A 12,110-nucleotide genomic window follows, 5' to 3' on the forward strand; every position below is an offset into this window, starting at 1 on the left:
GGTAATGACGAGGAGCACACAATTCCTGGTGGGGGGATTCAGAAACCTAGTATGGGAAGAAGTGTGTGGGGGGGCATACAGAACACCTGATGTCAGGGGAAGGGAGAATGGAAGTCATGAAAGCAAGTGGGAATGGGAGTGCACACAAAGCCATTGGCATGTGGGGTTAATGGGGGCCCCTGGGTTACATAAGTGGGTGGCATGCAGAACCACTGGCAGGGAAGAGACAGGGGACTTGCAGGGAATCCCTGAAATGGAGGGGGATGAGGGGATGGCACATAAGGAGCTTGTGGGAGAGATATGGAGAGATGCAAAGACCCCTGGTATGTGCAAAAAGCTCAGCCTTTTCAAGCTACATTACAAAGTGCTTTTCCCCCTAGTTTATACCATTTTATGTTACACTAGGACACACCTGAGCTAAATGGCTAATGATTTTGTATTAGGGTTTAGTTCCACAGCTTATTGTGAGAACCATAAAAATCACCATGGTTCTTCATTCAGAATACTTATTCTGAGATGTTCCGAGGTCACTCATTTACAGATGGATTTCCTGTTCAATCAAGTTTCTTGTAACACGTTTTCTAATGGTACTGGAGTGCATACTTCACATTTTAACGTTATCAGTGGAGAGACAACATTGCTGCCATTGTACGTGAGCTTTAGTCAGCATTTTTCTCAACATCAACTATTTGTCATGGTTTTTAGCTACTTCCAGCTGGAAGACAGTATGCTGAATAAAATCTCATTTCAGCTGACACACTATTTATGTTTTACAAAGTAGATGGTGGGAAAAAGTTAACAGTTTTGCCATTTCTAATATACATAGAGCAAAATAAATGTTTTTAAAACAATTAGTGGCCAAGATTTTTTGAAATAAAAGTCTAAAATCCATATTTAGCACCCTAAATAAGTGTCATGATTGGTGGTGAGGATAGAGCTCCCAGCAGTTCCCAGTGTAACCAGTAACTTATTCAGATGTCTAAATACAGACTTAGGACTATAATTACAAGTTCCTATGTCTGAAAATCCTGGCCACTGTCCTTTTTGATAAATATCTTTGAATTATTTTTGGACAAAACCACAGTTGACTACACAGATAACTGAATTTAACTCTGGCTTCAGCTGGTATAAATTGGCATTCAATTCTTCAAGGAATTTGGTGGACCTATACTGGCTTACAGCAGCTGAGGTTTTGGCCCAAAGACATAAAGCACATAGATTTGGTGACATTTTTTACAAATAATTAAAAGTACAGTCTCTTGCAGTAACAAGGATCTAAAGGAAAATCATAATATCATTATTGAGCCAAATTCTGCTTTCATTTACACTGGTATAAATCTAGAGTAAAAGCTTTAAATACAACTAGTGTAAAATGCACTTACCAGAGAGCATCAAATTATGCCTTGATATTAGCGATAACTGGGTAAATACATAGCAGTGCTAAAATGTATGCATAAATGGGGTAAATATATATAATAACCCATGCAGGTTTTTTATCTGAACTTAAATATCAGAGTCATAAAGACATGCTGTTATCTGTGGGAAACAGTGAGAACCCAGGGCACTCACATTTTGACCAATGAATGACAGATCCCTGGCACGTATGGACTCAGTGGAGTTTAGGAATAAGTGGGACAACAGAGGTTGGGGGACAGCCCTTGCCAACCAGCCCCATCAGCACGGAATGGTGCTGAATGCAGACCTGAACTAGCAATGGTATTTTACCTATTTCCTCTCTTTACCAGCAGAAATATATTTTGAGTTGAGTAGTGAGGAAGAGTCAGATGGCGAAGCATTGGATTATTTTGTTTTGTGATTTATGGAGAACTGCATAATAGATGAGCAATTTAATAAACAATAATAATAATAATAATAACAGGTAGTAGTAGTAGTACTCTGTCATGGTATAAACCCTCACTCTGAACCTTAGCGTCCAAAAGATGGGGTACCAGCATGAATTCCTCTAAGCTCAATTACCAGCTTAGTACTTGTAGTGCTACCACCAACCAGGAATTCCAGTGCCTGGTACACTCTGGTCCCCCCAAAACCTTGCCCAGGGACCCCCAAGACCCAGACCCTCTGGATCTTAACACAAGGAAAGTAAACCCTTTCCCTCACCAGTGCCTCTCCCAGGCTTCCCCTCCCTGGGTTACCCTGGAAGATCACTGTGATTCAAACTCCTTGAATCTTGAAACAGAGAGGAAAATTTACCTTTCCCCCTCCTTCTCTCTCCCCTTCCCAGACTCTCCCTGAGAGAGAAAAGTAATCCTAACACAGAGAGAAAATAACCTTTCTCATCCCCTTCCCTCCTTTCTCCCCACCATTTCCCTGGTGGATCCAGACCTAGTCCCCTGGGGTCTCACCAGAATGAAAAAAACAATCAGGTTCTTAAACAAGAAACGTTTAATTAAAGAGAGAAAAAACAGTAAAAATTATCTTTGTAAATTTAAGATGGAATATGTTACAGGGTCTTTCAGCTATAGACACTGGTAATACCCTCCCAGCCTAAGTATACAAGTACAAATTAAAATCCTTTCAGCAAAATACAAATTTGAACTCCTCCCACCAAATACACATTTGCAAATAAAGAAAACAAACATAAGCCTAGCTCGCCTAATACTTATTATTCTGAACTTGTAAGAGCCTGTATCGGAGAGATTGGAGAGAAACCTGGTTGCACGTCTGGTCCCTCTGAGCCCCCAGAGCGAACAACAACCAAAATCTAACAGCACACACAAAAACTTCCCTCTCTCAAGATTTGAAAGTATCCTGTCCCCTGATTAGTCCTCTGGTCAGCTGACAGCCAGGCTCACTGAACTTAACCCTTTACAGGCAAAAGAGACATGAAGTACTTCTGTTCTATTAACTCTTACTTATCTGTTTATGACATATTCATTCTAGTCCAGGTGGCTAAGTAAATCCAGGGCTGGTCTGGATTTACTTAGCCACCTGGACTAGAATGACTATTTCATAAACAGATAAGTAAGAGTTAATAGAACAAAAGTACTTCATGTTCATCTTCCTTTGCCTGTCAGAAACTCAGGAAAAAAATAGCAGAATTGAGTATCTTTTAACAGTAGTGCATCTCCAGAAGGATGGAGTTCGGGTTCTGTGGGTTTTTTTGTTTGTTCGTTTGGTTGGTTGGTTTTTTTTAGGGACACAGATTCTCTTTTACCTATAACACATAAAGAGGTATAAACTGGTTCGAAGAAAAGTAAAATGAAGTTAAACAGCATTGGACTGACCTCTCATTTCTGAAAACCTTCCAACATGGTAATATAGTATCATAATTAGAATGTGATCTTTCTGCACATGTGGGAAAAAATGCAGAGAACCCTATCTATTCTAATTCATTGGTGCTTACTAGCATTAGAAAATTTCCTCATTCTTATGAGTGAACGAGCTAGTTGTAGATATGATAGTCAAAATGTTCACATTTGGATCCCTAAATTTAGGTATCAAAATCTTTCTAGGGCACCTACATTTATTTATTTATTTAGATTCCCATCACCCCAATCATTAGAGTATTTGAGGAGCTAGATTTTCAAAGATGGTGAATATCCACAACTTCCCAAACCCAAAATACAGTAAAGTCAAGGGAGGTTCTAAACACTCAGGATTTCCAAAATCCAAGCCACTTTTTGAGGTGATTAACTTAGACATCAAGTTTGAACATTTTGATCACTACGTTTTATGCATTACACCAAAAGTGCCCTAGGTAAAGTGGTTAGGGTCATAACTTTGGATATATCCCCTACATTTTGTCCATCTTGTCTATTTAAATTGCAAAACATTCAGGTCAGGGCATGTCTATTACTTTGTATTTTGTACAGTGCCCAGAACAATGATCCCCATTCTCAACCAGTTCCTAGGTACTACCACTACTACTATTACTGCTACTTTTATTGTGATTGAAGTAAAAAAGGACTTTATGCCTTACAAAATTGTGTCATACCTTTTCCTTATAAATTAACCCCATTATGTGCTCTCATCTGCCATCTTTTTGTTACTAATATACAGATTTAAATCTATTTGTTAAAAAATGTCAAGGAATGATTACCGTGACCATCCAGGGGAGGTTAATCAGAGTCCAGCCTGATGGAATGTTATAGTCGACTAGCAAAAAGACCATCTATTAGTGACTATTTTTATCATAAAAATACGATAGCCATGGTAATGGCTCCAATAGTGTTATGTAGGCAATAATTATGTTGACCTCCTAACTGCAGGGATTCAACAATGATTTTCTCAGTCTACATGCAGATACTTTCTGCCCCCATATCTGGACAAATTTTTCTGCTGGAATAAGTCCACTGATGTTGCTAAAGTTACACCAGAACTACACCATCAGAGAATTTGGCTTTCCATTTTTACTGAAGGTGTCCATGGCCAGACAACTTATTTAAATGTGTGGCAGTGACTTTGCTGCATGTAACAGTAATTTTAAGTTTCTGCGAGTTCCATAATAACTCTGCTCTCTCCAGATGACACGTGTGATTCCTGAAAGGTATCTGTCAAAAACATCAGCTGATGTCAATGGGACACCTCAACTCCTACTAGCTCTGGATCTTTAGCATAATTTAAAATGCAGATGAGCGAGCACCAGACTGCTTCAGAAAACACATGACAAACCAATGTGAATTCCTGCCTACATGTAAAAAGGGCTGTGAATGCTCTCACTTTTTGTGTCTTTTTGTACAGCTTTCTAATATGCTCCATGAAACAACCTAGGCACCAGGTCCTAGTCTGTTTATGTATGTATGTATGTATGTATTTATGAAACATAGAATTAAAGTTATAGACAATATTAGTCAGAGTTTCTCAAACAAGGGTCGCCGTTCGTTTATGGAAAGCCCCTGGTGGGCTGGGCCAGTGTATTTACCTACCCCGTCTAGAGGTCTGGCCGATTGCAGCTCCCACTGGCTGTGGATTGCTGTTCTGGGCCAATGGAAGCTGCAATTGGCCGGACCTGCAGATGGGGCAGGTAAACACACAGGCCCGGCCCGCCAGGGGCTGTCCCCACACAAGCAGCGACCCCTGTTTGAGAAACCCTGTTATTAGTAAAAATAATGACTCCATATAATTTCAGGTTGCCAGAGCTAGTGGTGTTTTGTTTTCAGATCTAATATAATTGGGTGACATCATTAAGGTTCTACCCACTTTATACCAAATCTTAGTTTTGCTCAATGTGACCCACATTTGAATATAGAGGTTTCTCTTACAGAACTTGGCTTTATTTTTTTCCTAGATGCTGATTTGACCTCTGAGCTTCCTCACAGTATGCGTGAGAGTGAGAGAGAGAGAGAGAACATCTTAATTTTTTAAATTGTATATATTTATTCATTTACACGATTTTGAAGTACTTATCTCAATATCAAATGTAATATTTGCAGAGTTGTAAAAAAACTATTGTTTTATGTTCTCTAAAATGTATGTGAATATGTTTACAGTTTAATTCTATGTGTGTCTTCATCCTTCTCTGTAGATATTTTTAAGTTTGGAGTTTTGTTTAAATCCAGAAACTCAAAGACAAATTCTCTCTCTCTCTCTATACACACACACACACACGCACACACGCAAACACACACACACACACACACACTCTCTCTCTCTCTCTCTCTCTACTGGTTTTAAAAACTAGGTTTGGCAAATCCAAATCTGAATTTCAAATGTATAAATAGATTCAAATTTAATGCTGTTTTTCACATGATGAGCAGCTCTAATCACCACAGGCAATAGGAACCGGAACCTGCTTTCTTTGAAGTCAATGGCAATACTCCAACTGATTTCTGTGAGAATATAGCCTGGGTGAAATTAGGTGAAAAACTATAAAAAATGAACAATCACATTTTATGTGGGTAAACGAAGATTTATGGAAGAAGAGGAACTGATGGAGCAAGATAACAACATCAGCAGGTGTCCTTAACCACATCTACGAGCTGGATGTCTTAAGAACAGGCTTAGCCCCTGAGTAAACCCTGACTCACTGCAAATAATAGTTATTTGACTTATCATATCAGTACTATGCTGGTTCAGGCAAATTGAGCAAGCAAGCAATCTGACTTCAGGCATGACATGCCCATTTTCTTTGTGGTCAGGCCTCTTTTTGGATCTTAACAATAAGATCTTCATCTAAAATTATTATTTTAATTATAATTATTTATCATTTCTACTGTAGTAATACTAGAGATCCCAGATGAAATTAGGACCCCATTGTGCTAGGTGCTGTACACATGTATATTAACCAAGTGCCTAAAATGACAAATTTACTGTCTAAATAAACCAAAAGAAATAAACAGTAGGAAAATAAATATTATTAAAAAGCCAAAGGCTATTTTGAATGATATCAAATTTGACCATAAGATTAGGATGGGAACAGAATCAAGGATGCCAGACTTGCACATCATTTTCTGTGTAGGCAGAACTCAGGAAAGAATATGGCCCATGGCTTCTTCCTATTTCCTGAACATCAAAATAGCTATGTTCTTATAGTCAAAGCAATATAGATTTGAAAATGCTCCAAGATTAAAATATTGATTGCTGTAACTTATGTGATGGAAGTATGATGTTGCCAAGAGAAAAAAATAAACTCTTGTTTTTATTGAGAACTAAAATTTAGTGAAGATGAGAAATGGGCTTGAAGTACAAACAGAGATCTAAAAGGCCCTTAACTCTATGTACTTCTCAATTGGTCTCAATAGGTGTACTGGAACAAACCAAAAGCCTGGATTGTAGCACTCCTCAGCTTTGGTATGTTCAAAATGAGGATCTCAGTTTTTGTGATTTGGGCCCATTTCCATTAAAGTTGATTCACTAGTTACCATGCAAAACCAAAACAATAACATCCCATGCTTGAAATGAGCTAGAGCACTTGGGGCTATACCTAAAGGGCAGATGCAAAACATATTTTAGACTTAACCTGAGGCCTGTGAGACCAAATCACAAGTCATTTTTCGAGTTATATAAAATTGAAATCATTATCTTGAGAAAATAACGATGCAGGAGCTCTCCCTCTGGAAACCAATATGCTTATAATCAATGCGCATATAAAATAAAAATACACATGTTCAAAACCAAATGGTCAATTGTCCCATCCCATTGAGCATGTCATTTCCCTTCATATTAAATGTTATTAACAAAGTTCAGTTTCCCACTGGATTATCTTGTAAAAATAATTTTACTTATTTTTATGGCACTTTCAACAACAGCATATTTTAATACATATGTTTTATCTTTTATATATTTTTCAAACAATAAAAAAAGCAAACAGGCTTCCACCAAAACCTATGGAAGTTTAAAATGTTTTCAAGACCACATTCACATACTTCAAAAGTGGTACCTGAGCAATGAGGCAGAGATCCACTCCAATGTCCATTTAATTGACATGTGCGAGATGATTGGCCTAATAGTGATCGCCTTCCTGTGCAGGTATAATGAACAGTAGACCCAAATGTATACTTCTCTCCAGACAGGATCGCATTAGGAGGAATGCCAGGATGGCCACAGTCAATCACTACAATACATAATTATTGAAGATAAAAAAATATTATAATCACCGATCAAACTTCTTACATTTACCATTAGAATTCCCATATTTTATACATACATCTTGTGAAGAAGCTGGATTCTTTAATGTTAATTTATTAAATATGAATAATATATCAAGAACCAAATTCTGACAGATGCTGTGAAACAGATGTCTCTTGAAGGGTCATGTTAATGATAGTGTACTTCTAATATTTTTGCTGAGGTGAGCCTTAAGGTACAGGCATTTAGTGTAATTAAATATATCTATCTAACTATATACCCTAGATGTATGTATATAAAAGTTACACAAGATGCCTCTACTTTAGAGCTGGTCTCCATAGAACTATATCTATATATTCATTCAGAGTAGAACTATTCTACTATGGGTGAAGAGGGAGGTTATATGTAGGGGTCAATGCTAGCTCACAGATTATAAATGCATATACATGTGGCTCACATCCACTGACCCTTAAATCATTGCTCATAATACTCTGGTGCAGCTCTTTCTAGAGGCTAGAATTGTAGCCAAAACCTTTCCCTTGAGATTCTATTTCCTAATTTCCTGACATGTGTTTATGGGGACCAGGAATTGGGCCCAAATATTTTGCAATATAAAGACCATATTTTGCCTTTAAGGCTATGGTCTGTCTTAGGAGCAGTGCAGAGTCCCAAGGGTAGCTTGTGAAGCAAGTATGTCTGAGCTAGGTATAATTCCTCAGTGAGCTCTCACTGCACCTGGGAATTGAAAAGAAAGGACTATCCTTTGACAGCTCCACCTTTTCCACCTCTTCTCCACACCCTACTATTTCTGACGCAATCTCTCTCCCTGTGAGCTAGGGATCAGGGCCTTAGAAAAGCCAATTTACACATAAGCAATTTTCCATTCAGGCTGAATTAGCTTTTCATTAAGATTGATTCAGAAGCTTTTAACCGTACACATTTAGTGTATGTGCTGCGTGGACTGCAGACAGTGGTACCTGAACAGTGTTCAACTCCATATACAACACTGGTAGCAACCTCTAACTGCAACAGTGCAGAAAAGGAGATGTAAGCTGATATTGTGTAATTACACTGAAGACAGCAAAGAGAGAATTCCATAATAAGTAATGCTGATTACCTTTTTTCTTTTACTTGTATCTTAAACACACCTATAACAAAATCTTGTAAGAAGCATTTGTAGAAATTGGTCAAAAATAGTATTTTACAAAGTTCTGCATTTTAAATCCCAGTAAAGCCATTGAAATAGTTTCAGAAATCTAATATGTATTAGAAAGTTTTATAAGAGTAACAGGGAAGTAATCATGTTAAGCCCACTAGGCATTTATTTTATAAGAATAAAATAAAATGAAAAAAAGGCCTATGCATTACTCTGTAGAACAGTAGACACATAGATTATGTATGTCAAGGAAATAAAGGTTTGCCTTGCAGTGCTGAAAAAAAATAAAACATCAGCTGGAATTTGAAGTGGGGCACATTTTCAAGTAAGGTTTGCTTGCTCTTATATTTATCTATCAGAGAAAAGAACTTTGTTAAGTTTAAGGGTACATATCAGTGACTTGAAAGTAAAAATCCTTACAAGAGCATGTAGTTATTTAAAAGCAATCATTAAAAACCCAGAGAATTCAGACCGAAGGTTGAACTTTGAGGGAGACCAAACATTTGCACCTATGAAAATGCTCAGTGGCAAGGCATCCAAATCACCTTATTTCTGTCCCCATAACAATTCTAGCCTTGCATATCTCTCCCTCTTTGTTCTTTTACCCTTACTTTATGTGATATGTTAATGATCGATCAAAGACATTTTTTCTAAGTGCTTCATGAAGACTTTGGCTTATAGCTGCACATATCTTGGTAACAGAATAGCCACTGAACAGATTTAGTAAATTGCCACTTCCACCCTCCCATCTTCGCGTCATCATCTTCTTCCATAAGGGCTTGAAGAGAGGTATTCAGTCTATGGTTGTGGACATATTAGATTTGAAGAAGACTGCAAGGTTCTTAGCACTGAATTTGTGCATAACAGAGCACTGGTTGAATACATACTGTACATGACTGATGCTGTATGAAGATCCTCATTCACTAAGTTTAGCTCTTTTTATTATAGCATTATAATTTAATGATCTCAGTCTTGGAGTTTTCATGTATAGATACACTCAGTCTGTGTTTAATCACATTTGTATAATAGCTGGTATGTGTATTCTGCAAAATGATGAACATTCTGGCCTCGATCCAGCAAATCATCTAAGCATGTGCTTAACTTTTGTCCCTTGACTGCTATTTGAAAATTAAGCATGTGCTTATGTGATTTCTGGATAAGAATACTCAGCACTCTGCAAGTTCAAGTCTCTAATAAAAAGGGGAAAAGACTGCCATTAGTATGCTATTTTTAATAAAACAACTATAACATGAATTTTGTCTGTGGATTATGCCTGGCTGTAAAGAAGGTCAAATTAGAAGATGATTAAGAGTAAGGCATGAAACTGCTTATTATGAATGGATAAGGTTCTTTTAGAGTCCCTGGGTTTCTTTTTCCCTCAGGGTGTAGCTATGGAGACAGAGCTAAGATTATGACTTTCCTTTACATTTAACCTTAACTCTGAAATTTTTGGCTTTCTAATGGCTGTTTTTGACAACTACACCATTCCAGTAATATTTTTCTGCTTCAATTACTTAAAGGGACCACAGAATTTAATGCCAGTTTAACAAATGAGAGTTGTAAATTAACTACATGCTATATAAAAGATAAGGAAGACTCCTGGAATGAAGATCATTTTAAAAAAAACTGGAAGAATTGAAAACTGAGAACTGTTGTGAGAAAATGGGAAGAGAAAAGTCCTGCCTAAAGAATAAATAATAAATGCAGAATTTGTTCACACTTTTCCAGAAATGTTGCCAAAATGACTGAATTAACAACTCTTTATCTTGTTTTCTCTCTCAGCCTGATCTCCTACACTAGAGAGAAAGCCTAGTCCAAAAACAAGTCTTTGTAAAGAGACCTACAAAAAGGATTGAGGAAAAGAAACTCCCTGTACAACTCAAGGGCTTGTTTTTGAAAACCTTGCAGCTCCTATGCAGCTTCCATTACAACTTTAGAGGTCCAGTGTCACTATTCATTGCTATGAAAGTTCCATGCAGTCAGTGCATCCAGGTAGCGGCACTCCCACTGGATACACCTCTGCTCCCAAACACCACTAGTACTGATGCACAGTACTCCCAAGGATTATTCTTCTGTGATATGCCAAAGAAGTGGAGTCTTTTTGTGTGGCCTCTCCACAGATAACACTTTCATACACCATGTATAACAGACATGGGATACCTCTGCTGCCTTTGAGGCCTTATATGGTTATCACACATTTAAAAACCTACTTATATAGGATCTCTTTGTCTAACTTCTACCAGCACCATCTGAGTGCCTACATAGAGAGACAGAAGAGACAGTTATACCGTTTACAGCAAAATCAGTGTAAACCATAATAAAATATATGGCTCATTTTTTTTATCTTACAGAAAAATACGCATTATCTACTTACTAATACATTCAGGTAGTGGCTTATCCCAGTGACCATTTGGTTGACAGACTAAAACAGAAGATCCAAATAAAAAATGTCCAGGATTGCAGTCATAAAACACCACTGTTCCATAGGTGAAATTTCCATGTTCTATTTTACTTTCTCGTATGGAATTTGCAGGGATTCCAGGATCAGAACAGTTGACCACTAAAAAAAGTGATACATTTGAAACTTATTTTTAGATTACACATGTATAATATGTTGTTTTATAAATAAATTTTTAATAGCTTTATTACTGAGCTCTGGATGCACAAAAGGATTTAGTCACCCATTCGGCACCTAAGTCCCAGTATTGGGATCATTATGACGTGCAAATATTCCATCAAGCCACGCAAGGCACCTAAATTTACTCGGTGCCTAAGTTTCCAGAATAAAAGTTTCTTTGGCACCTACACATCCATCTCTGGTCACGTGCAATGCTTCTTCACTCTAGGCATCTGGATGCTTAGATGCTCCCATTTAAACCCTAGAGTGATTCACAATCCAGGACAAGATGGGCATTTGGCCTAATAAGTAATGCGCAGGGCGTAATCAAGTAGGCATGCTCAGAAGCTGTTTAACAGATTGGGTCCCTTTCAAAATCCAGACAGAGGAGGAGAAGAAGGAGGTGGTGCCCACCTTGTAACCTAGTGATTAAAGCAGAGTCGTATTTTCTCTCTCGCCCAATGGCTGTTCCACTATGGATAAATACTTAAATAGTCAATGGACCACAGAGGAGCAGAAAGTGTGAGAATGACCCTGTAGTCCAGTGGTTAGGACATCCACTTGAGAGGTGGAAGGCATGGGATCCAGTCCTCTTGCCACAAACACTATTTCATCATTTATCTACAGTGGAACAGCTTCAACAGGAAAGATTCAGGGAACCTCACATCGGACTGCCCCACAGATCAGTGGTTAGAACACTCTCCTGAAAGGTGGGAGACTCCTCTTCAGTTGAACCTGGGTCTTTCACATCCCAGTAAAAACTCTAATCACTAGGATAAACATGATAAGGAAAGCACCATTTCCTCCTCA

General features: G+C 37.9%; 1 protein-coding gene across 5 annotated transcripts in view; it reads right to left on the reverse strand.

The window, feature by feature from the left end:
- CSMD3 (CUB and Sushi multiple domains 3) overlaps positions 1-12,110 on the reverse strand; it is a 1,232,975-nt gene that overhangs the window by 83,432 nt on the left and 1,137,433 nt on the right. For all 5 annotated transcript variants that reach the window (XM_030553724.1, XM_030553722.1, XM_030553725.1 and 2 more), the window contains 2 exons: positions 11,058-11,243; positions 7,340-7,513 (listed from right to left, as the gene is read on the reverse strand). In XM_030553724.1, coding sequence (XP_030409584.1) covers positions 7,340-7,513; positions 11,058-11,243 — 360 coding nt within the window. The remainder of the gene's footprint in view (positions 1-7,339; positions 7,514-11,057; positions 11,244-12,110) is intronic.

Source organism: Gopherus evgoodei, chromosome 2, assembly GCF_007399415.2.
Source record: "Gopherus evgoodei ecotype Sinaloan lineage chromosome 2, rGopEvg1_v1.p, whole genome shotgun sequence".
NCBI lineage: Eukaryota > Metazoa > Chordata > Testudines > Testudinidae > Gopherus > Gopherus evgoodei.